This window comes from Neopsephotus bourkii, unplaced genomic scaffold, assembly GCF_033783945.1.
Source record: "Neopsephotus bourkii isolate Nb327-2 ecotype Australia unplaced genomic scaffold, CSIRO-AGI_Nbou_v1 NB_107, whole genome shotgun sequence".
Taxonomy (NCBI): Eukaryota; Metazoa; Chordata; class Aves; order Psittaciformes; family Psittacidae; genus Neopsephotus; species Neopsephotus bourkii.
The window spans coordinates 12,667,257-12,692,908 of record NW_026900624.1 but is presented as its reverse complement, the minus strand read 5'-3'; the positions used below and the strand labels follow the sequence as shown (position 1 = coordinate 12,692,908).

The window sequence follows — 25,652 nt, the reverse complement described above, 5'->3', positions numbered from 1 at the left end:
CCAGTTCTCAGAAGCAGTAGTACTGCAGGCAGGTTAGTTGCCTGCCTACCCTGCCAAGGGTCAAACTGAACTGGATTTTTATCATACCCAGCCTGCTAAGGATAAAATACTTCAAGGACAGCCTTCCTCAGCTGATTGGTGTTGAGTTTCTAACCTCCCTCTTCCCTACCACCAAATTATATTAGACCAAATAGTGTTACCAGGGTGCAGCTTCTTTTGGGCCCATTTTCATTCAAGAAGCCTCAGAAGTTTTCTTTCACAGGAACAAAGGCATTATTAGAGTGAGATTCAACAGTACACTTAAGACTAGAAAGCTGCTGCCACATTTTATCCATCTTCTAAGCCATTTCCCCCCTCTCATTTCTAATATGGGTCAGTAAAGAGCCAATTCCAAACATCTCTAGTGTTTTCCTACCTATGCGATTGGGCATCCCATGTAACTACAGCTTTCCACACAGTGTCTGTTTCACTCAATTATTCATATTCATAGAAAAGCTGAGACACATGGTTTATAAAATCATGTTGCTTGCAGGTATTTAGCTCTAAGGGGCACTTACCTCTTCATGCTTTGTGTAATTTCTTCTGGGTTTTTGCCTATTTTGTTCGAAGAAGAGGTGCTTTTGGAAGAGAACTCTGCCCAGATTCTCACCTTTGGCAACCTGATTACAAAACTAAAGAATACCACGTTTGGTCCTTAAAACCAAATCCCAAACCTCGAGGGGCTAAAAGAGAGAGACAGCCTATAACATAATTCTACCCTTCATAAGGCAGAAGTAGCATTAAAGGATTAGCATTCAGTTGTTGGAGGGTTGGTTGTTGGTTTTAACTGAGAGAAGTATTTGTTTTATAACACCAGCAACAACAACAAAACAGCCTGAGGCAGGCGATACAATCCTGCCAGCTTAAACTTTGTCCCAGAAACTCTCCTGAGGATAATGAAGACAGACATAAAAATAATACAAACTGGTAAGAGAACACAAAAAAAACCCAAAACAAAAACACAGCCCATTGTATGAAGAGCCTTGGCGCTTCTAGAGACTGCTTTGGACCTGCAAATTACGCCCTAGCACAACAGGGAGATGAACCTAGCGCCTAATGTAAGACAGTCCCCCTTCCCTTCAATTTTCCAATCACCTTGTTTGTAAGTACTCGGGATAAATCCTCCTTTGGTTCAGAGAGGAGCATCTGGAGTGAATAGCTGCTACAACACTTTGTCTTCATTCTGCATCACTACATGAGACAGTAAAGCTTTGGCAGCTCCTATTGCCACAGGCCTTCAAGTTTGGTATGCATGCTGGAATGGCTATTAAACCCAGTTCATGAGCAGCCTAGATTTTTTTAACAGTGGAAGAGAAGCAGCCCCTTTTATTCAAATTCTTGTTTGTCCACCTCTTGTCATTTGGACTTTACTGGTTCCCCTTCCTAAATGCCCCAAGCACAGCTGCTCCCAAAGCCCATGTGGGGCCAGCTCTTCCTTTGCCTCAAGTTCTGGCACAGTGAGATTCAAAACTAAAATATAGCAGACTTGCTGTAACAAAAAGGGGTGAGCACATTTCCCTTTGAGAAGTCTGCTAAGACAAAAAGAACTCCCCTTCATGTCTTTATGTGTTATACAGGAGAGGCATATTAAAAATCAGGAAGAATGAGTGATGTTTCAAGGCCCCAGGGGGGAGTTTTCCTCCCCATTGTAGCACCGTTAAAAAGACCAAGATATGGGCATGTTAACTGTCCACAGCAGTTAGTCAGTTAAATTCCTTCTCATTCTTGAATGCAAGACCACAGGGGGCTGTCCCATTCTTCCCTGCCCCAGCAGGATGCTCCAAAGCTGGCAGCTGCCCTGGGGTCAAAGCAAGAGTGAGACCTAAGCTTCAGAGCTGTTAAGTCTCCTTGAGGACGTTGATCTTGGCACATATCTTGAGAGCTGGTCCCAGCTTTATGTTCATGGCACTCATGAGGTGTTCCTCCTTCAGAAGCAACAGGGCCTGGCCATCTATTTCCTGTGACCGAAACTCCTCAGCAATCTCCTGGCACCCTGTGAAACCAAAAGAAAACAGCACTGAGAAAATATGTTCCCTGGGCACTCCCCTCATCCCCACTCTTGGGCCTCAGGCAGGTACAGAAAGCAAGCTAGGAATATAACCAATCCCCCTCCCCACTCTAGTCCACAGTCTGCCTGAAAACACAGCCTACTTGAGAAGTACATCTGTATGACCCACTCCCATTCAGAAACCTGTAGAGAAATACAATAACAGCACTAGGCGCCACTGACACCACCTCCTTTCCAGAAAGAGACCCAACAAATATCCCCATGCTACTGAATCACAGGAGTGCAGGAGGGGATCGTAACTTCACCTTGCAGTGATGCAATGAACTCATACACTTCCTCCACACTCCAACGACTGGGATTGCTGGACAGGAAGACTGGGTTGATGCCATGTAGATCTGGGGTAGGTGGGGCCATGCTAGAGTTTGGCAGGTCCCTCTCTCCATGACTGGCCCTTACTGACAGTGGCCCTGGAGATGTAGGGGACAAAGCTTCATCATAGCTGGAGTTATCAGAGCCTCGACTTGAGTCTTCCTGGCCCTATAAGCCCAGAGGAAAGAAAGAAAACAAAAGGTGTTTTGTAGGAAATTCAAAATTACTATGTGCAAAACAAGGCATTGGGAATAGCAGAAGTTGTCCCATCAGTCTGGGTCACTGTCTCAGGTTGCTGCTCAGGGCAGTTGACATATGAGCTCAGTGATACCAGAAATGGGAGACTTGACTCACCTCCCTTCTCCCCATCCTTCCCCAGTCAATTCCTCTTCCTCACATGAGCACTGAAGCTCCTTCGATTTTCTTTAATCTGATTAAAACCATTCATGTGGAAGAATGGTTAATCGAACAGGAAAAAGAGGACTGTTTCCTACCAAAGCTGATCTCATTCACTGAGACCTCCAAGACACACACAGGAGTGAACACAGTGAACAGAACAAGTACAAATGTGAATCCACTTTCTTTGGTTGACGAGTGATTAGAACAGCTCACTATGCCCCATGTAATAACTGTGTTAATGTGTACCTCTTACAACCTTTATGTCTACATCACTGTGAGAAAGCAGTGCATCCAACACTGACAGCTTTACACTGAGACCTGGCCTTGACTATGTCCTTACCCTGTGGCGCTTGCCCTGGATCTTTGTTCGCGCAATGTCAGAGCTGCTGCGCCGAGGGCCCCGTCGGCGCACACGGGCATAGTTGGCTTCCTGGAATTCCTTCATCTTCTTCCTTTGCAGCCGAAATTGATGGCTGCAGCTGACATTGTACCTCGAGTAAGTAGAAGCAGAGCAGCAGTTAGGGAACAGCAACAATCTAAACCTACTGCTTCTCCTTGCTCTAGATGGGGATAAATCTCCTCTTTACCATCAAGTTCTGTTCCTCCTCCTCCTAAGACTTACCCTTGGAAGGAACCAGTCCAGACTTCTGACTCAAGCAATATTTGGACAGCAGAGTCTTGATCTAACATCTGAAGGGTCAATTAAGTCATTCCTCTAAGGGAAAAAAGACCCATAAAAAGCACTCTGCTATCAGTAGGAGGCAGCAATGACTAGTCTAACTTCTCCCCAGCTGCTTCTTTCCCAATGCTCCCTTATGGTTTTGTCTAGTACTAATGCAGCAGACAGCTACCAATATGCATTTGTTTACTCAGTCAAATCTATAATTTGACTGAAGAGTGCTTTTTCAGAGTCCCAGAACTTCCCCCATTCCCACTTCATTTTCTGAGCAAGTCAGAAACCCTGCTTACACTCAACACCACAGCCACCTCTCCAGACCTAGAAGCGTTCACAAATGACTGAGTCCTAAAGGATCTCTGTGGCCAGTGCATCCCATGGAGGGAGGATAGGATGTACTGATGTGTTGTACGCTACCTGGAGAAAGAGCATACACTCAGTCCCGAAGAACGGACAGTCAGAGAAAAGGAAGATAACGTCTTACCTTTTAGCACAGGTCATGGAACAAAACCTTTTGGAGCCACGGAACTGGGTTGCTGGGGCATACTTCCCACAGTATTCACACTTGAGCAAGTTTGCCTTCTTATCAAGCTCTGGTGAGACAGAGATACACACACCAGTTGATGGTAATACAGTATCCGAGTGCATAAACTTGCAGTAACAGTAGCTAGGTTTCCTGATCCTGAGACTCACCCATAGAAGCACTATCCCCTCCTGGAGAATTGCTGGACAGGTTTTCACTATGGCCAGAAGAAGCCTCTCCCTGCAGTGGTTTTTCAGATTCTTTCAGCAGCTGAGAACAACCCACCTGGAAAAGAAGAGAAAAAGCTGGGCCCATCAGTAAAGGACTCTCTGTGCCCACCACCGTCCACAGGATGTCTGCTGCTCACACGTTATTAGAGTTCAGAAGAATCCCTCTGTCCACTAGGGGAGAAGAGATGCTAAACAAAGTTATTACTCCTTCCTGACTTACCAGGCTGGCTGTTCATTCAAAGATCATCAGGTACTATCTGTCTTGAACATCCTGTAATTCCAGGCAACTGCATTTTCCCTTCACTTGCTGCTTGTTTAAAGTACAGTGCATCTTTCCCTTACTAAAAGTCCAAAAGAACCACCTTCTTGCAATTTGTACATTACTGCTTTGGAGACTACTGGAGAAAGCAGTTCCCATCACACTCGTTTTACTTCTTCCAACCTTTCCCCTTTAATGCCACCACTTAATGCCTTGCTTCGAGCATGACACCTCCCTCCTTTCCCTTCCTCTTCACTGTCTCTCAAGGGTAAAAATGCTTGAGTTGGAACATGGGGAAAGAAGCTCCTGTCCAAAGACTGAAGCCCACCACTCTCCTTCCTCCACAGCAGAGAATCCTTACCGGAAAGGGCTCTGCTCCTTCTTGGATGACAAAGCCTTCAATGATGTGTGTAAGGATCTGGGGCTTCACGATGGCTTGTGGGGGTTTGGAGTCTCCCACCTGACGTGACATCATTGCCAGGTTTGGGGTGGGAGCAGAGGTGGGGGCGGCTGATGCTCCTTCACTCGAAGTGGTAGTTGGGGTCGCAGTGGCAGCAGAATCAGATTTATCTGTAAAATTAACAGTCACGACAGTCTGTTACTTTTGCTCCTGCTTTTGCACTGCTTCAGATGGAATACAGGATTCGATCATTAATACTCGCAAGCAGAGCTCTCATTTGTACCTCACCTCCAAGGCCGCTCTTCTCCTCCACGTTTTTGGGGCTGTCTGTCACAGGAGAGGACCTGGCGGGCAGGAGCGCAGTGACACTGGGTGACTCCTCCTTCTCCTCCTCCGACTCTGCCTTGCGCTTTACAGCTAAGGTCTGAGATTTACCCTGTGTGAATACACAAAGAGGAACACATAAGCAGAGAGAGGAGCTCCAAAGCAAAGAGCAAGACAACCCAAAGGCAAAAGGAAGATCCATCCTGCTCCACTGTACTTCATTTCTAGCATGACTCCTTCTCATAGGATGCCTCTAGCTCCCTCACAGCACACACGTCTAGTTAGGAGCGTTTGCCTAGCAAGGAGTAAAACTTTGGAAGACTCACTACCGAAACACTGCGTGAACCTCAAAGGATTATTCCAGAAAGAAAGAAAAGGGATGGCAGTCACCCAGCAGTTTCCCAACGGGCTTGTGGCTAAACCAGATCAGTTTCAAAGGAGAGTCAAAAGAGTAGGGGGCACATGTTGGATGCGAGTAGAATCTCTAAAAGACAGACAAATTCTGTGACACGTTCCTTAAGAAACAGCCCATTTAGAAACAATCTCAGCAACCGGCTAAGGATATCTGAGCTGTACAAGTACTCTTGTCCCAGGGAGTTAGACAGTCCCTAGCTGGACAATTCAAAGCAGCATGGATGAGGCCTCTGGTACATGAGACATCTTTTTTTTTCCTCTGCACAGCTGCTAGGGAATCCTCCAAGGTCTAGAGTTGGTGGCTGGTACCACACATCATGGGGTCTCTGACATGGAGGTATTCACACACCTAGTGAGGAGAAGGGAGTTCAGTCACAGCCCACTCAGCTTTCATCTCTCTCCTAAGAGAGACAAAAGAAGCCAGTTATTGTTTGTAGTGGGTTTTATGTAGCAAGGTTTTGGCAGCACGGGGCTCTAGGGGTAGCTTCTGTGAGAAGACACCAGAAGCTTCCCCCATGCCTGACACAGCCAGTTCCAGCCGCCTCCAAGACTGACCCACTGCTGGCCAAAGCTGAGGCCATCAGTGACGGTGGTAGCACCTCTGAGATAATGTGCTTAAGAAAGGGATGCCCAAAAGAGGCTGTGACACCATGGGAAGCCCACACTGGAGCAGGCTCCTGCAAGGACCTGTGGCCCTGTGGAGGCCTGTGCCTGAAGGGCTGCACCTCATGGAAAGAACCCATGCTGGAGCAGCCTGTTCCTAAAGGACTGCACTCATGGAAAGGACACACGCTGCAACAGCCTGCTCCTGAAGGACTGCAGCAGTCCCCATGGAAGGGACCCACGCTGAAGCGATTTGTGAAGACCAAACTGAAGTAATTGTATGAAGGACCAATGCTGGAGAAGTTCATAAAGGATTTTCCCATGGGAGGGATCCCATGCTGCAGCAAGGGAAAAGCATGAGGAAGAACAAGCAGCAGAGACAAAACGTTCTGAACTGACCACAAGCCCCATTCTCCATCCTGCACTGCTCAGGGGGAGGAAGTAAGAAGGGTTGGGAGCAAAGTTGAGCCTATGAAGAAGGGGGAGATATGTTTAGTTTGCTCTTATTTTTCATTATTCTACTCTGATTAGTTTGCAATAAATTAAATTGATTTGCCTAAATCAAGTTTGTTTTGCCCATGATGCTAATTGGTAAGTGAACTCCCCACCCTTATCTCAACCTACAAGCTTTTCATCCTATTTTTCTCTGCCTGTCCTGTTGCAAAAGAGTGATGGAGCAGCTTGACAGTCACCCAGCAGCCAGCCATGGTCAACCCATCACATTGTTAAGTGTGATCTTTAGCATGCAATGTGGACACACACCACAGTTGGGTCAGGGTCTAAGTCTCACAGTATCACAGTATGTTAGAGATTGGAAGGGACCTCAAAAGATCATCTAGTCCAATCCCCCTGCCGGAGCAGGAACACCTAGATAAGGTTACACAGGAACGTGTCCAGGTGGGCTTTGAATGTCTACAAAGAAGGAGATTCCACAACCTCCCTGGGCAGCCTGTTCCAGTGTTCCGTCACCCTCACTGAGAAGAAGTTTCTTCTCAGGTTTAAGTGGAACCTCTTGTGCTCCAATTTGTATCCATTACCCCTTGTCCTTTCATTGTTTGCCACTGAGAAGAGCCTGGCTCCATCCTCGTGACACTCCCCCTTTATATATTTATATACACTAATAAGGTCACCCCTCAATCTCCTCTTCTCCAAACTAAAGAGACCCAGCTCCCTCAGTCTTTCCTCATAAGGGAGATGCTCCACTCCCTTAATCATCTTAGTTGCCCTGCGCTGGACTCTCTCCAGCAGGTCCCTGTCCTTTTTAAACTGAGGGGCCCAGAACTGGACACAATATTCCAGATGAGGTCTCACCAGGGCTGAGTAGAGGGGAAGGAGGACCTCTCTCGACCTACTAACCACCCCCCTTCTAATACACCCCAGGATGCCATTGGCCTTCTTGGCCACAAGGGCACAGTGTCAGCTCATGGTCACCCTGTCGTCCACCAGGACCCCCAGGTCCCTCTCCCCTACACTGCTCTCTAACAGGTCGTTCCCCAACCTATACTGGAACCTGGGGTTGTTCCTGCCCAGATGCAGGACTCTACACTTTCCCTTGTTATATTTCATCAAGTTATTCCCCGCCCAACCCTCCAGCCTGTCCAGGTCTCGCTGGATGGCAGCACAGCCTTCTGGCGTGTCGGCCACCCCTCCCAGCTTAGTGTCATCAGCAAACTTGCTGATAGTACACTCAATTCCCTCATCTAAATCGTTGATGAATATATTAAATAATACTGGTCCCAGTACCGACCCTTGAGGCACTCCACTAGATACAGGCCTCCAACTAGACTCCGCCCCATAGACTACAACTCTCTGGCTTCCCTCCTTCAGCCAGTTCACAGTCCACCTCACTACCCGATCATCCAGACCACACTTCCTCAATTTAGCTGCAAGGATGCTGTGGGAGACTGTGTCAAACGCTTTGCTGAAGTCAAGGTAGACCACATCCACCGCTCTGCCATCATCCATCCACCGTGTTATTTCCTCATAAAAGGCTACGAGATTGGTGAAGCCATGCTGACTGCCCCTCATAACCCTCTTATCCTTGATATGCCTTAAGATGGCACCAAGGATAAGGTGTTCCATCACTTTCCCAGGAATGGAGGTGAGGCTAACCGGTCTATAGTTACCCGGGTCCTCCTTCTTGCCCTTTTTGAAGACAGGAGTGACATTTGCTTTCCTCCAGTCCTCAGGCACCTCTCCCATTTCCCAAGACTTGGTAAAGATGATGGAGAGCGGTCTAGCAATGACCTCAGCCAGTTCCCTCAGCACCCGCGCGTGCATCCCATCTGGACCCATGGATTTATGGATGTCCAGATTGTTCAACTGGTCTTTAACCCATTCCTCATCAACTAAGGCATCTCATCTCATCTCATCTAAGTCTCATCTATTCATGCATGCCTTCGAGCGATAACATGGAAGATAAATGCTTGAAGTCAGTAACCCCAACAGCTGGATTGGAATTAAGTGTTTTCGAGGGGAAAAGGTCTCCATGTCCCTTTACCCAAACCTCTTAGCTATCCCACTGACCTGGGCCGCGACTGGTGTCCTAGGAATGAACAAAGAGAATCCATACACTATTCTCCTTCTCAGTGGTATCACTTACTGGCAACTGGACAGACTGCATGTAGAATGCTGCTGGCATCTGAGCCACAACTGGAGAGGAGGCTGGGCTCTTCACCATGTGGGCTGTGCCTTGAACTTGTGCCAAATTCACCCCTGTCGTGAGAGGGGGAGCTTCCTGTGAGGATGCTGGAGCTGAAGATGATGAAGGGGAAGCAGCAAGGGCTTGGGAAACAGGCTGGACCACGGCTGGCATTCCCCGGGACGTCGGCACTGCTGCAGCAATCTGAGCCAAACCCAGTGCTTGGGCTTGGCCTGATCCCTGCTGCCGAGTACCCACCACCTGCACTGGGATGTGTGGTGGAGGTTGCTGCGCTGCTGACATTTTGGCAGGCCCAAGCTGAGGTGGCTTGATGGGGGTGACCAGAGATTTGGACTGAATTGGAACAGGTGACTTGGTGGCTGGCTGGCAAGGACTGTCCTGCTGGAGCTGCACAGGCTGTGGCTGGGACTGCAACATAGGTTGCACCACAAGGGTCTGAGCCTGCTGCTGGTTTTGAGGAGGAGCCTGCTGCTGTGGAGGTTGAGCTTGCTGCTGCTGCTGGGCCAGTGATGGTGCTTGTTGTTGCTGCTGCTGTTGGGCCAGCTGAAGATGGGTGGCTGTGTGGAGGAGCTGGGACTGACGGTGCTGGAACTGCTGCTGGTGATGAATGGCAATCTGCTGCTGGATCACCACCTGCTTCTGCAGGTGGATCTGCTGCTGCTGTTGGATCAACGAGTGTGGCTGTATCTGTGTGTATGTGGCTGTACAGAGTGGAGGAAGAAAAGGAGAGCACACAAGTTATCAGTAGTGCGGCTGGGAACTACAACAACAGAAGAAAAAACAAACCCACAAAAGGCAGGCAGCCACTGCATGGCTTGTCATTAAACTCCAAAATGACTGACAGCTAATTGGCAAAGGACATGAAGGACAAAAATCAACTTCTTTTGGTAATGCAGAGGGATAATCCCTAGAGACAAGCCTTCAGGAGTCCAGGGGCTAGGAAGCATGCAGGACAAGGTGTCACCACTGTGCTGTCAAATGGCACTCCTGAAAAAGCCCACAAGAAGGAAGAGGTCTGCACTTACCCGAGCTGATGAGTGTCTGGCTGGGTGCTGGTGTAGCGGTTCTGGTCAGGTTCATGCCCACTGTTTGCTGTCCACCACTGTCTGTTTCACCCTTCTTTGCAGCTGCATTCTCTGCCTCTGTCTGGCTTCCCTGGCTAACAGTCACAGCCTGGGCAGCTGCCACTGGTAATGGCTGAACCACCCCTGTGCCTTTCCTTTGGCAACCGCCAGCAGTGCCTGCTGAGGAGGTCTGGCTCAAGCCCGTTGAGGTCTGGCTCCCACCACTTGCCAACACACCCCCAGAGACACCGTTGCTGCCTGCTGCCCCCTGGCTTAAGTTGAGGGACTGGCCTGAGCTGCCAGAGGAGGCCTGAGCCACTGCCAAGGTCTGGCCTGTGCTGGTGGCCTGTGGTAAGCCTGAAGCCTGAGAGCTCCCTGCCAGAGCTGCCTTCTGAGCAGAGCCTTGGAGCTGGGCATTGGTAGCTGAGGTCTGCTGGCTCCTCACAGCCAAGTTCTGCACCTAGAAACACACATACAAAACAGAATCTGTTTGCTTTACTATGTTACCTGCTGGAAGCTTGGTGGAGAACGCGACACACTCTACTGGGATGTAGGCCAAGCTGGTGTTTCAAATCTCATGTGAGGACCTGGCTAACACTGCAGAGCAAAGGTCAGGAATGGACCTCCCCAGGAAGCACTTGATACTCAACTTCCTCCTGCCCCATCTCTGATGGAAGTTAAAGATCTCGTGGCACTTTCTGAACAGCACATGAGGACACTGCCATTCTCCAAGGCATGGGACAGCCTTCAGACCTGCTTGTCATGCCTTTGCATTGGCAGGACCCAGTTTAGCTCAGCTCTAGAAGTGCTGAGATACCTTTTTAATGACCAGTCACTCCTTTTCAAATTTTGTGCCACCTGCCTTCTCCTCCTGTGCAGGGCTTTCCACTCAGCAGGCCCACAGATCTACTCGTGCCCTGCAGCCCTTCTGATTTCACCAGTTCCTCTTCATTCTGGTGCTGCCATCCTCTGTATTTACTCCTCCTGCAGCATTATCTTCAATTTTCATCATGGCTGACTTCCATTCCAAAAAAGTGCTCCAGGCAAGAAAAATATATGAAGTAATGGTAATTCCTAAGAATGACTGGGACAGGACAAGAAAAATGGGAAGCCATGGCAGCTCCCTTACCTAGAGAATGACTTGTGCATGAATGCAGGAGCTAAGACCTTGTGGCCTGCTTGGTCTTTCGCATCTTTACAACAACAAATAACTGTGTGAAGGAATACTACCACTGGCAAAGACTCTTCACTGCAGAATAACTGAAAGCTAGATACAGAACTCAACAATTCTTTTCACACAAGGACAACTGAGAAACTGTGAAGCCTATAGCTCACCCTAGAAATTAATCCAATCTCTGAAGGCAAAAAAGAAAAGGTGGCAAGGGAATAGAATCTCTTGCCTGGACAGGGGACATAGTCTGGGGATAAAATAGAGCTAATCTGCCATACAGGGATGGCTGGAGACAAAGACCAGAGTGTGGGGTGATGGAGAGCAGGGGAAGGGAAGAACTTTGGGAGCGGGTATCACTGACCTGGTCTGTGTCTGCATGGACCCCAGGAGACTGTGTGGGTGGTACCTCCTGCTGCACAGCGGCCACAGCCCCGTTGGGCATCAAGATGAGTTGGGAAGCAAGAGGCACATTGCGGCCCAAGGTTCGGTTTACCTGCAACAGGTTCCCCAGCTGTGGCTGTTGAGGGAAGGTCAGGTGATGTGGAATGAAACGAACGGATGAGGAGAGAGAAAAAGACAGCGAACCACAAGCAAAGAGATTACAAAGCAACACCGGGCTGCAATGTCACACATTGCAAAACCCCCAACCCTCCCTGTGCTGTAACACTGAACATACCCCTCAGGAGCACGAAACTGGGAACTGCTTCCTTGTGAAAACAACCCCTCGTCTATCAAATGTGGGGTCAGACCAACTCCCACAGACTGCCCAAGGCTGGCTAAAAGAATGGGGTGTAATTGAATTTTCAGGTATATATCTGGGACTGGTTGAGAAACAGTGATTAAAAAAAAATACATCCGAGACCAGGGTTGATTTAAAAGAAAGAGATTACAATCTGTATCTAAAGTTAACTGAGACAAAGAAAAAATACTTCAAGTAAGTAACCAAACCCTAGACTGACTATATTGTCAAGCCTAATGTTTTCTGTTGTATCAGCACTTCAAAACGGTTAAAAGGATGACGTATTTGGTCAGGTTGATTTACGTTTCTAGACTTACCTGAATTCTGATTTATGGCCCTGAGCTCAGCAGTACTAGAAGAGAGTAATTTACCATTTATCTTTTCCAGCATTGAACCAGAAGAGTAGCTTTGAACTATATTCAAGTCTGGGACATGTATTTCACATTTACACTCTAGTGAGAAGTGCCATGGGATCTTTAACGTCTATGCAGAGCAGAGACAAACATGGTTCTTAATCTCACCTGAGCCATAAAATACAACGGTCATCTACCCTCAAAAACTGAGCCCAGAGTCAAACTTGTGATTTCAGGGATAAGAGCTTCCCTATCTGAATTTAAAATATAGTGCATTATCCTTAAAGATAGTTAGTCCAAAGGTGCTTGTAATCCCCAGCAGTGAAAAACTGAAGTGGTTAGGAAGTTGGGTTCATGCTCAGGACATATTTTGGGTACATATCTCTTACCCGAAGATACATCTGGGCCTGTGACTGGTTGAGGGGTGGTGAGGTGGTGTTCCCAAGGAGCACAGATTGTGTCAGGGTTGTGGCGCTGGGGGAACTCACACTCTGTGACCGACTGATAAGCTGAGCAGCTGATGTGGTGGCTAGGTTGATCTTAAAACAGAGAAAAGCCCCAAATTATATATGAAGAGGTGGAGGCAAAGAAGTACAAATTCACTTTTACAGCCAGAACAGACATTTTAAAGTCTTCTTCCTGTAACCCACAGGGAACCAAGAAGGAGAAAGTTCTTGTCTTAGAGACTAAGCAATACAAACTAGCCAAAGCCCTGGATGCTAATCTCATTTGTATGCTGAGCTCGAGACTCATTGTTAGCATGCAAATGCAATAAGAGAACCAAAAGAAATACATCATTTTCTCCAGCCTCTCAAATAAAGGAAGAAAACCACAAAATGATGTCTACCCTACCAACTCATCTACTCTCTAAATAAATCCCAGTTTCTTAATACTCACAACAGAACCAAACTTCCTCTAATTTCTCATTTAGCAAACTACTGCTTAGCCCAAGTAAAAGAGGATTCACTTTCAAGATGCTCATGACTTCTTAGAAGTCCTGATCCTTCTCTAATATGTGACAGTCCATTCCCAAAGCCTCAGCAGAGACAGTGTCTACCTTTCCAGCTAAGAAGCTTCTCCCGCTCACAAACTTTCTCTGGTTTCCTCAACCTTCACCAATAACAGCACCAACTCCTCAAAGTTGCCTGCATCTTGTGGATTCCCAGCATTCTTAGCTTAGCTGTGTTTCCCTGGCTGACTGCCTTCCTAAAAGGCAAAGAGGAGGAAGAACAAGGCAGGGGGTGGGACGGAACAATTACTTACAGAGGCTTGTGTGGTGGTGGTCTGTTGCGGGGTGCTGGTGCTGGGGGAGCCGGCCTGTCTACTGGCTGCAATTGTAGCCTGCAAGAGAGATTGACAGAGACATGAGTACCTGGAACAAACTTTTCAATCCAGCCCAAATAACTGGCTTTGTCCAAACACCTAGTCACATCATCATCTTCTCCCATTCCTGAGAAGAGTACAACAATCTAAGCACTACAACTCTCTGCCATGCCCTACAAATAAGGTGCAGCAACTCAGCAAGGTACCTCTTCCCCAACCAGTTCAGTTCTATACGCTATCCAAAGCAGTGGACAACTGATCCTTACAGTGCATGCCTTCCACCCATGGAATACACCCTGCTGTTGCCCCAGCTTGCCATGCTACACACTGCAACCCTCACCCTGTGTTTAAACCACGACACCCTGATTCTACATTTCACTGTTAACACCCAGACATTCCCCTCAATATTAGCCATTTGCTGGGCTGGTTCTGCAGTTTATCATAGTGCTGCGACAGCACTCCAAGTAACAAATTTCAGCTTACAGCACATATTGTTTGTGGAGAAATGTAAATATTGTTAATTTGGCAGGTGGGGTTACCTTTCTATGATCCCACAGGAATTTCACTGTACAGTTTAGTTAGGTTCATAACTAAGATTTGTGTGAAACTGGTGAGAGGATTTTGTTCCCTCTATTCTATAAAACTGCAGATAGGGATTTTGAGAACAACTAAATCCTGGACTAACAGCTAAGGAGCACTTCTGCTGAGATACTGTTACAGAGACAGAACTGTATTCATATCATATATAATCCGTCTTCAACTGATGATAAAGTCTGATAGGGGAGCAAAGTTGCTAAAGAAGAAATAAAAATCGCTCAACAATCGTGCATCATATCTTGATTTGTATAAACTTATCTTAAAGAAACACTGTCTTGGCTGGACAAGATCTACCTCAGATCACTCTTACAAATAACTGGTAAAGAAAACATGGGCTTTTAAGTTTCAAGACAGAAAATTCAGAGGATACTGCCTGAAATTTCATGCACACAAGACCATGTTTATTCTCAGAGAAGTAACAATCCACTGTTAACTTTAATATGATTTTTAAACACCACTGCATCCATTTCTGATTTAACTACCCATCTTTTTATTTAAAGATGGTGCAGGGGCTAGTCACAGGTCTCTGGAGTACAAGTTTCCTGATGGGGATGCCAGTTTTCACCTTCCCCTGCTCTGAATCTGAAATCCAAATGCATCTTTGCATCAGGCTTCCAGTTTACTAGATGTTTGCATTAGCTTTTACCAATGTGTTTAGGGACCCATTGTCTCACCATGGATCAGGATGACTCCAGTGCGTAAGTTACTGTATGAAGAGAGAATATGTAGATCTTCCCCAGAAAACAATCCAATTCCTCTCCTTTTGACCCCTGGCAACTCACCTGCTGGACAGCAGCCAGGCTGTGAAGCTGGGCACTGTTAAGCTGCTGCTGGAGCATAAACTGATGAAAGTACTGGGCTGCATTGGGCTGTCTCTGGAGTGCCTGCAGGGCCTGGGGAAAGAGGAAAACCCAATTGTCAAAAATAGGATGCCCTTAGAATGTGATTAGAAAGAGCAATGACGAAATAAATAAAAAGCATGAGACCATCCCTAGACCCCATGAAAAAGCAAAGTCACTAGATTAGCACATGGAAATACATAGTATAGCTACAAATTTTGTAACAGACTGAATTACAGCCGTATTCCTGGACAGCGGGAAGCACACTTGCAAGACTTTAATAAACTCCAAGGAATTTGGAGGTATGCATGCTCAAGCAGAGTGACAAGTGTTCCAGTATAGTACGTATATACACTACATAGAGAAACTGGTGATAAATTGAATAACTTGCTCCAAACCAGCAGGGTAAAAATCACTATTGGATCTAGGTAGTGATTAAATCTAAGAGGCTGGACACTGGAATAATATCCTATAAAACACGATGCACAGTATTAGGGCACAGGATCTAAACATTTGACCTAGCACAGGAATCCCTAAATCTGAAAACAAGACAGTCCTTCAAGCATGCTCCCACCTTGACTCATGACAACTCAAAGGAAAATGCAAGGGCTCACCACCACCTTCCACTGATGCACATGCCAGCCCAGAACATGACCACATCTCACCTGTACGGCCTGTCGCTCATAGAGAGACATCTGCGATATTTGAGGACGGGTGCTTCCTCCAGAACTGGAGCTCCCACTGGTGGAGCTGGAGTTCTGCTCACTTTCAGTCTCCATAGTGACAGAATCCCAGGAGCTTGGGACGAGACAGATCCAGATCTACATCAAGAGAATTGGAAACTAATTCAGGCTAGAGAAAGAAACAAACCATATTTCACTGAATTACACAGCTTTTTAACTGGAATATCCCAGTACCGGGCTCCTTGCACAGCTTTGCTACATCACAGGGCATGGGAGATGCCAGAGTTCTGAAATCACCCAGAAATTATACTCAGTTTAAATCTTTTATTACTGCAGTCACAAACAGAACACACATATTCTCATATTTTTATTGCCACACTACAGTTGGAAGCTGCAGCATTCTGAATTCTTAAAAAGGCAGCAAAGTGAAGGAGCAGCTGCAGCTCATTCAGACAATCATTTGGCTGCAGACCTGATTGCCTCTCCTTCAAGAGGCCAGTTAACTGAGGCCAATTGCTTCCAGTCTCCCACTACACTTCAGCAACTTCTGATCCTCTCTTCCTCCAGCCCCAAAGAGGCATAATTATCCCAGAACTCTACTGCCCTACTCCACATATACTGACTCAGTCCCTCCTTCTTCCAGTTTAACCCCCAGCCCTGGACCACTTCTTTATTTCTCTGATCACACAGACTTTCCAGCTACCTGTTGTTCTTGACAGATTGTAACTTGAGTATTAGACTGGAAGCTGGTATCTGTGATGGCAAGTTGCTTTCAGGAGAAACGGAGTCAGAAGCAGAGTGGATGAAGGGTTTACTGGCAACGCTTGTGAGGGGAAAGCTGCTAAAGACATCATACAGAGCCAGAGACCTTTCAGTAGCAGCAAAATGCACTGCAGTGAACCGTAGGACTGAGAAGGGACTGGAGAAGGCTTTCATCAGCTAAGAGAAAGAAAAGCGAGACTTAGCAAGTGACACCTTGGGGTGATCAGGGAGTTTTCTGCAACAAGAAACATAAGACTATACAGGGAGTAATAGTAGAAGGAGAGTCAGAAAAGTGTAACAGTGGCTATTCAACAGAATTCCACTGAAAAAAAGTGACTTTTTAGAAGGATATAATTCCATGTAAGATTAAAAAAAAGAAAAAAAAGAAGGAAAAAAAAGGCTTCTGATAGTCTCAGTATCACTGACAGCCTATTTGTTTCCAAAAACCTGCTGGCTCCCCGTGATGTATCTGAGAGACCTCTAAATGACACCCTCTAAATGAGCTTCCAGAATCCGACATCACAAACACAGCCTCTTTATCTAAGACCTTTTCAAGCCCAGAGATTCTGAATTTCACAGCCTTCCCTAAGCACAACTTTTTCCAGGTGCACAAGCAAACAGATCAGTACAGCAGAAAAGGAGGAACAACAGTAGTCTCAACCAGACAAGTTTTTAAATTCTGGAATGTTAAGGGCAGCAGATGACTTTACAGTAGGACAGTTCTACAGTTCCCTGATTTTGTCAGCTTTCCTCTGCAGAGTAAATGCTTTCCAAACTTGCTCCTCAAAATCTGGAACATTCTATCACTGACAAGCAGATACCTGCTGCTCCAGTCCTGTTTTCCGCATGCATCTTTACCTAAGACCTCAAGTCCAGCAGGCATCTCCCTGCTAATCCAACACTGGCTTCCTGCACTGCTTCAGCAGTGGCCATGGGTAATTCTGCCCTGCAGTCATCATCTCAGCTGAGACACATGCCCTCCTAACTGGCCACTGCTGTCTTCAGGCACACAATATTAGAGCTGGACATAAAGCTCTGGAGAAGACAATTGCCTTAGAGATTTTCCTCAGGGGGCAGCACCACAAAAAGTAAATGAAGCCTGAAAATATAAAGGAGGGAAAGAATACAGACTTTCTGAAAGAAAGAAACGGTGATAGATAAATGAAGTACTTCAAATGGGGTTAAAATGCAAGTCACATTGAAGCTACGTACACTGCAGCAAGTGATCTCATAGCTCAGTTACCATTAGGAGACGATTTCTGTTCCCTTGGCCATGCTCAACCTCCCTGTGCAGGTCCCTCCCAGCATTTACCTCATTGCTGGTGCTCACTAGGTCAACTTGTTAACTTCGCAGAAAACCTACTCTAAACATCAGTTCCTGCCAGATCAGTTGAATTAGTTTACTTGTGATGCTACAAGTGCCAGTGAGAGAGAAGAGAAGGTAACTAAGAAGGTTCAGCTTAGCTGTAACACATACCCCCACCCTCAACAGTTGCATCTGAAGGCAAAACCTAAGTTCTGACTCGGTGCTCTGCTCCAATCTGTGTTTCCTCAGTAAACAGCACCATTGAGTGTTAAGATTAACAGCAAATTTGAGAGTTCCACGTTGATCTAGATTTTAAAATCAGGTCCAAGCACAAAGAAAATCCTACTGAAACATCTTCTGGGATGAAAGGCATCAAAAAAATTTGGTTTCTGTGTAGGCAGAGCAGCTCCATCTAAGTGCAATGCGATCCAAACACAGGCTATTCCCACACAAAATAGCAAGGATTAAACCCTCCCCCCTCCTCCAAGTGCATCTTCCAGCACCCTCTCCTGAAAAAAACTAGTGATCACTGCTATCAGATCAGTTGACTGAGATAGCTGCTCCTCAAGCTGGATAACCTACTAAAAATGATTAAACCGTGGGTTTTCCAAACTATTTTGAGTTAAACAACTCACCTTGAAAATGTAATAAGCAGTAGTGAACCTAAAAAAAAAAAAAAAAAGACAAAACCGAACAAACCCAACAATATAAAAACCCCACATAATAACAACAGGACCATTACTGGAAATTAACCTTTGAACAAATGCTAGAACTGCACCCCTGTTAGGCAGACAAGGAAGGATACAAAGGCCTATTAAGACCATGGCAGGAATAACATGGGAATCGGCAGGGAAGACCACAGGAGAAAGAATGGGAAGGAGAAGGGAGAAAAGTAGCTCCGGGAGCCGTACAAGCATAAGAACATGGGCCAGTCCAGAGCCTAACCCTCAGTGCTGGCCTCAGCACACACCACGGGCTGTCCATCTACAAGTTATCACCTCTCTCAAATGCAAGAGCAGAAGAGCCAGGCCCAGCACCTACTCCAGTCACTGAACACTAATGTAGGAGGTAGAAAAGTTTCACTCGCTCACCCCATCTATTCCCCCTGGCCTGTAACTGCTGCCTGCAGGACATCTTCTAACCTTGTAACTGGTTTTGTTGCTTCATCCTTAAGAAGGTAAGTTCGGGAACAAGCAGCATCTGCACAGGTTTGTCCACAGGTTTTGGGGAACAAAATTAGCAACCAGGAGTCTATAGTACACTTCTTACTGTTGTTTTCTACAACACAGTCCCCAAACTACGCAAGTAAAAGCGTGAAACTGCCGGGACACGCCAACTCTGCTCTGGGATGCTCTGGAAGCAAGCGGCACTCGCTGCGACTCCCGTGCACCGCGGGACCTGCTCCTCACCCGGTGTACGGCGCCCTGCCATCCGCCTTTCGCCGCCGAGCGCCCCAGGCACCCAGGAGCAAGGTGAGGAGGGACGGGACACAGACACGAGGGTCAGCGCGGGGGTAGCATCCCAGGCCGCCGGCAACTCCGGCGGCAAAGTTAAGCCGACAGCGAGCGTGCAGGCGCCCTGTCCGCCACACGTATGTGCCTTGCACGCAGCCCGCCGCGGCGGGAGGCGGGGAACCGCCGCAGGATGCCCGCCGCGGGGAGCCAAAGAAAGGCGCGTGTTTGACGCCCGACCACCGTCAGGGGGAGCGGCGGCTGCCCGGGAGGCGAGAGCGGGGCTACGAAAGGGAGCTGCTCCCGGCCGCAGCTCGCGGGGCCGGCCCGCGTTAGACAATGGCTGCTCCACCGCCGCTGTCAACTTCCAGCCCCCCCCCGGCCCCGAGGGGAACTCTCCCCACCGCGCCCCGAGCCCGGCCTCACCTGCAGTAGCAGCAGCAGCAGCAGCCACAACCACCACCACGGCCACGGCACTGCCCCGCTCCGCTCCGCACCGCTCCCGCACCACCGGCACCGGGCACCGCCCCCCGCCCCAGGGACCCGCGCTGCCGGCGCTACCGGAGCCGCGGGGCCGCCGCCGGACACGCCCCCCGCGCGCGGGCAGCAGGCCGGGCCCCGGCGGGGCGGGGCGGGGCGGTGCCCGGGGGGCCCCGGTGGTGGGGAGGGCGGGGCCGAGGGCGTTACCTCTCGGCGGTCCCAGGCGGGCCTGGCCCGGCCGCGGCCTGGCAGGGTCAGCCCTGGGCGGGGAGAGGGCCTGGTGCGGCCGCGTGGGGAGAAAACAGTGTCCGCCCCTCCCCCCCCTTTTATTGCTTTTGTTTTTGCCTTTTTTCCTTTTTTTTTCCTCTTTTTTCTTTTTAAACCTCGGCCTCCGGGGCTCCCGCCGTTCCGTCACTTCCTCCCTCGAGGCGCTTCCGGACACGTGATCCCTTCCCCGGGCGCCGCTTGCCGTTGCCCTGGTGACGGCAGCCGGTGGAGAGGCAGAGGGTATTGCTGGAGGACCGTGGGTTCAAGTCCCGCCGGGACGGGGCATGGGTAGGGGCCGGGGCCTTGCCTGGGACCGAGGCCCGCCCCGCTCCCCCGCCTATCCCTGCCGGGGATCGGGGTCGGTAGCTCGGCAGCGGCCTCCTGCCGCGCATGCAGGGCAACGGGAGAAAGGCATGAGGATGGAATTCGAGAACTATCTCGGTTGGAAAAGAGCTTTAAGGTCATCAAGTCTAACTGTTCCCCAGCATTGCCAAGGCCACCACTAAACCATACCTCTGAGGGCCTCATGTACATGGTTTGTGAACACTTCCAGCAACGGTGACTCCACCACTGCCCTGGGCAGGCTGTCCCAGTACCTGACCACCCCTCGATGAAGAAATGTTTCCTGATAATCATGGCAATCCTGCGATGTGATAATTCTCACAGCCTGGCTGTACAGCCAGTGCAGAGCAGCTGTCCTCTGCTGGGACATCCTCTGCCATCAGGACTTCTGGTTAGCCTCATTAAATGTTAGTAGTTTCCTGTAGGCTGTAAAATGCTTTCTGGGTACCTGGGACAAGCTTTGCTAGACACAGTGGTAGTAACGGTGCCTGAGAGGTTTTCTGTCCAGGTCACGTAGAGCACATGCAGAGGTGCACATTGGAAACCTGTGTAAACAGGGTGAAGAAACCGCAGTGCTGGAGCTTGTTGACTTTTGGAAGAGAAGCTGCACTGTGCAGGCACCTGGGCCTTGCTTCCCTTGATTACTCTGTAAAACAAATTTCACCAAGCACTCTTACCCTAAGCTGGGCAACTGACAGAAGAACTGATGCTTTTTGAGAGTTTTTATTGTTATTTTTTAACAATAGTGTTGTTAAAACACTATTGTCAGCACAACTGTTTCTAAGAAAACAATACCCCACTGGGTCGGAGCAGTGGCTCAGCTTGATGAGGGCTGGTGAGTTTCCTTTAAAGATGACAGCTCAAGTACCAAGGGTGAGTGGGAAAGAGCAAAAGGCAAGCAGAAACAAAATCATGCTCCATGTATGTATACAAGGTGCAGAAGCTCAAACATTGCTGAGTCTATGAGCATCATAACTGCTACTGCAAATGATATGTTTGAGCTTCATGTGGCAATAACATTGTGTCTGGCTCAGTAATTAAAGTGCTGGACTATCCATGCACAGAAGATCCAGTCCCATTGACTTAGAATCACGGGATAACATTTGCTGCTGTCTGAACTACTGTAGAGGTTTTGGACTGTTACTGGCTCTAAATTCTGGGATTCTTTTTTAATTCAGGTGGAAAACTGGATGATTTTCATACCAAAAAAATAAAAGCTATAGAAGATACTTAAGGCTATTCAAAATAAAAGGCCAGATAGTGATTAAAGGAACAATTACAAAGCAGGGAGCCCAGCCAATGTAACCCCTGTGAATCAACCACTTCTAAAAGCCTCAACGACTGGACCAACGACTAAGCCATTTGTCCCTGTTGTAAAACCCAATGAAGGCAATTCAAGGGAGGAAACTCTGGAATCTATGCAAAGGAGAGGAACTACTGTAGTAAAGAGGCTTTAAGACTTACGGGGGAGGGGGGGGGAGGCCTTCAGGGTGGGGGTGGAGGGTGGAGAGATGTTGGAATCGATAGAATCTGAGGATTTAGAAGACTACACTGGTTTGTTTGGGGTGAGAATCACAGGCAGGAAAATGGAGGGATCAAGGTGGATCAGAGGCAAACAAATGTGGGCAACTGGAGATACGAAACAAAATAAGAAGCTCCCACTCATCTCCGTGGGCCCAGGAAGGAAGGAAGGCAGGCTCTGGATTTTTCAGTCCACCAGATATGGATGCCTTTAATACTTCTCAGGCAGAACAAGAGCATCGGGCCAGTACCTACAGTCCATTCCCCTTGTCCTACTCCCACATCCAAGCATGGCAGTAAGGATGGTGGAGACATGATCACAACTTATTTCCTTTGGTATAGGCTGGTTTTTCATTAGTTTGTCTATGAGCTTTCTGAACCTGCTGGTATTATTGGCTCCCATAACTCCTGTAGCAGCAGGTTCTTATAGTGTAAAATACCTTTTTTATGTGTTTTAAAACATGCCCCCAGTCTGCCATGGAAAGATTTCCATTCACTTTATGCATCACCTTCATTATTTTTGTAAATCTCAGTCCCTCACCAAATTCCATTCATTCTGCTCACCAAATCGTGGAATCCCGGCCCTTTTAGTGTTTCCTTATGAAGCACTTTTCCATCCCATAATTGTTGTCACTTGAGGTTCCTGCTATAATTTGTGAGTCTGACTTATAGGGTCTGGTTGAAATCCTGTCAAGGGCTATGCCTAAATATAAGCCAGGAATCATTCCATAGGTAGTACTGCTTACTCGCATTTTAGGTGCAGATCTCAGCAAGAAGCAGCTCATTTTCATTCCAATTATATTTTTTCCTTTCCAACCTATTTCAACAAAGGGGTTTTGCTGGAGAAACGGCATCTTGAGAGCAGCCCACGGAGCGATGGTGACACTCAGTGGCCCTGCAGGAAAAGTGCACGTTCTGGGTTTACGGTTTTTCTAATTTAACAGGAGGAAGACGCTGGTACCAAATGAAACTCATACACGTGTGAGTAAACATCACGGCTTAGCACAGCTGCATCCGGTGCATTACAGATTCATATAGTACAAGCACATAAAAACATCTAGCCTGACGTGTCTGCATTTGCCTTTTTTCTACACCATGGAGGTCCAAGGGGAACAGAAATCTGATTCAGACTGACCTTCAAGCCTGGGATGTCTTCCTGTTCAGAGAACAGCATGACATTATTCCCAGTTTACTGGGACATGTAAGTGCAATTTATCCCACTTACTGCAATAACTGCAGTGTACTTCTTACAGGCTGCCCAGATTTCTTTTGATATACACCTTCCACCGCATAGACACCAGCCCACCCACAGCCTCACCACATCACTGAATCTCTTCAACAACCTCCTGCTAGCCATGGCCTGTCTGGCCGATCACCATCTCCAGAAGGAAGAAGACGGGCAGGAGATGGTCACAGCATCCCTAGTGTCTAGTTGCCATTCTGTCCCGTCTCTGGGCAAAAGTTTGACTCTGCCAGTTCCCAAGTCCTCTGACTGCTGCAGCCTCGCATTTCAGACAGGTCTTTACATACCACTACCTCTCCCACGTCCCTGCTCTACATGATATTTCATTCACAACTGATCTTAGTGTGAATCTGTGCTTCCTATCATTACAAGGCTTCTCCAAGTTTGCAAGCTGAGAAAGTAGAGAGGCTGCAACCATGTGTCTCCTCATCTTTGTTTTCTATCCCTCACAAAAAAAGCAACAGGTCAATGCATGCCAAACTACCTTTCTGCTCCCTGCCGGGAATGGGAAATTGGACACAGAATGGGAAGACCCAAATGCTTTGTCTGTGAGGAGCCTGCTCCAGGAGTCAGTTGCCTGAAGTACCCTGAAGGCACCTTTCTCCTCAACACCACCTTTAAGATGTGAACTGCATATGAAAGGAAAATCAAGTCAACAAGCAGAAGCTGATACCTATCAGTCTACTTGTAAATGTTACTGGGCCTGGTGATCAAGACAGTATCAAGTATATTGTTTGTCAACATAAGAAAGAGTGTGCGGATAAGCCCAATGTGTGGCAAACTGTACAACACAAGAAGTTACAAGTTTTAGACTTTTCTAAGGAAAGAAGCCTCTTTGAATGTCAAAGGTAAGCCACATTCGAGGGCCTCTATTGAGACAAATTATGTTAACAAAAGAAATCCAAGAATGCTTTAAAAATTACTTATTCATCTATTGCATATCTTTGATTTAAATGTGGGCTGATAAAAAAAACCTTAGTGAAGCTATTTGAGCTTGGTAGAAAACTAACCTATCGGATAAGATTGAAACTTGGCAAGCCATCACATGTGAATCTACAGGTATGCATACCTTGCACAGAGATCATCAGATTGAGCCATGGAGTCTCACATGGTTCTCAGTAGTAGCTACTTTTAAAGTCTGTTATTGTCCTGCAGCTACAAGAGACAAATATAGGTCATTGTTTACTGCAAAAATGAGAAAAAAAAAGTTTGGAATTAACCTCAGACTCTGTATATTGCCAACAATCCTCAGTAACAAGTTTTACAACTGCAAACAACAGCTCTGCAGTTTTGTATTTCTTTCCTGTTTGGGGGGCAAAATGTCAGAGAAGTAAGGAAGGCAGATTCATAAGCCATTGCTCTGTTTCCAAACTGGAGCATGTTACTTGAGCATACAAGTAATAATATGCATGAGTCAGGATACAGCCATGTATCCAACTTCCCATGGAGAGTAACAACTTAACTGTTCTATGTCCTAACTCTTCTTTGGATGAGGGCTCCTTTCAGTTTTCTATATGACCATTGCAGAGGCTCTGTGAAAGCCTAGGAAACTGATTCTTCTGCACCCATTAAAAGCAGTGAAGTCTTTCAGTCTTATTTACACAGTACTGGCAGATAACCACAGCAGCCCAAATAAGCCATACACGTCAAATGTGTATGACTTACCAGTGCTTCAGCGGATCCCTACCTGTTAATTTTACAAACTCTTCTTCATGTATAGATTATAAATATGCTTTTAGTTTTTTATAATAGCACCCTAACAAGGTCAAAATCAATTTGGGGCCATCTCATGTGCTTACAGTCCTCTTCTTTTAAGGGGCCTACTTCCCACACATTTTAAGTCCTTTTCTTTGAAGAAAATCCTTTGTTACCTGAGATCCTAGTTACCAGGTTGCCTAGTAGCTGCCTTCTGTACTATGCTTTTCAGGACCTTCTTTATGCAGTCTGAAGTTGCAAAACTTTTCAGGAAATTCCCTAATTGTCTCTAGGCCATCTGGGCAACCAAGACCCACACAGTGGTTGTAGTGAGGTATTGGGAGGAAGTCTCCTGGACATCTCATCTTCCAGCTACTCATACCCCACCTTTGCTTACATATAGCAAAGATTCCTTTCTTGGACTGGAAGATGTTTCCTATGGATGTTACCAAGGACAGTGAGCACCTTTCTACAGTCAACAGAACTGAACAAGCATCAAATTGCCCACCCAGCACAGACTAGCCACTTACTGCATTCCCTAATGTTTACTCCAAGAGGTGAAGACCTCACTGACTTCTACTGCACATTTGCCTCTTAAGGAAGCTTGCCCATACAGCAGCTCTTTTTCAGCCCTCTGCTTTGTCAGCTTCCTCAGCTCATCTCATATGCAGCTGAACAACATCAATCTCATTTGAAACTGTAGCCCAGAAACATCTGTTTGTGTTCATATTTCACACAGTTGATTTCCTTACTTACCTAACCCATGCAGATACAAGGTGGCAAGACTTCCTATCATCAGAGTCTTGATGGGACTCCTTCTATTTAGATCTAATTTCATGGCCATCTGATGATATAAACTGTAAAACAGACCCTTGACACATGTCCATTTAGAGGCAGAAGAGACTGGCTT

General features: G+C 47.2%; 1 protein-coding gene and 1 long non-coding RNA gene across 3 annotated transcripts; both read right to left on the bottom strand.

Moving 5' to 3' along the window:
- Window positions 1-851: 851 nt before the first annotated feature.
- On the bottom strand, window positions 852-15,823 carry PHC1 (polyhomeotic homolog 1). 2 transcript variants are annotated; one of them, XM_061361046.1, is made up of 14 exons: window positions 15,658-15,823; window positions 14,936-15,046; window positions 13,497-13,574; window positions 12,623-12,772; window positions 11,503-11,658; window positions 9,932-10,430; window positions 8,847-9,607; window positions 5,192-5,339; window positions 4,865-5,073; window positions 4,185-4,299; window positions 3,976-4,084; window positions 3,156-3,306; window positions 2,353-2,584; window positions 852-2,032 (listed from the first exon to the last, which is right to left on the bottom strand). In XM_061361046.1, exons 1-14 carry the CDS (start codon window positions 15,769-15,771, stop codon window positions 1,878-1,880), a joined length of 2,988 nt encoding a protein of 995 aa, XP_061217030.1. In that variant the 5' UTR covers window positions 15,772-15,823; the 3' UTR covers window positions 852-1,877. The 2 variants fall into 2 exon arrangements, with proteins under 2 accessions (XP_061217030.1, XP_061217037.1); XM_061361053.1 differs by lacking the exon at window positions 11,503-11,658.
- Window positions 15,824-20,412: 4,589 nt separating this feature from the next.
- LOC133216396 (uncharacterized) lies at window positions 20,413-25,652 on the bottom strand. Its single transcript, XR_009726632.1, has 3 exons — window positions 25,499-25,652; window positions 24,117-24,202; window positions 20,413-20,828 (listed from the first exon to the last, which is right to left on the bottom strand). It is a non-coding gene; the product is annotated as an uncharacterized LOC133216396 (long non-coding RNA).

Coding starts and splice junctions, on each gene's coding strand:
- PHC1 (XM_061361046.1), bottom strand. CDS start 15,771: ATGGAGACTGAAAGTGAGCAGAACTCCAGCTCCACCAGTGGGAGCTCC. Junction 5,340..8,846: donor TGCAGTCTGTCCAGTTGCCA/GTAAGTGATACC, acceptor GTATTCACACAG/GGTAAATCTCAGACCTTAGC. Junction 2,585..3,155: donor TCCAGGGCAAGCGCCACAGG/GTAAGGACATAG, acceptor CTGGGCTTATAG/GGCCAGGAAGACTCAAGTCG.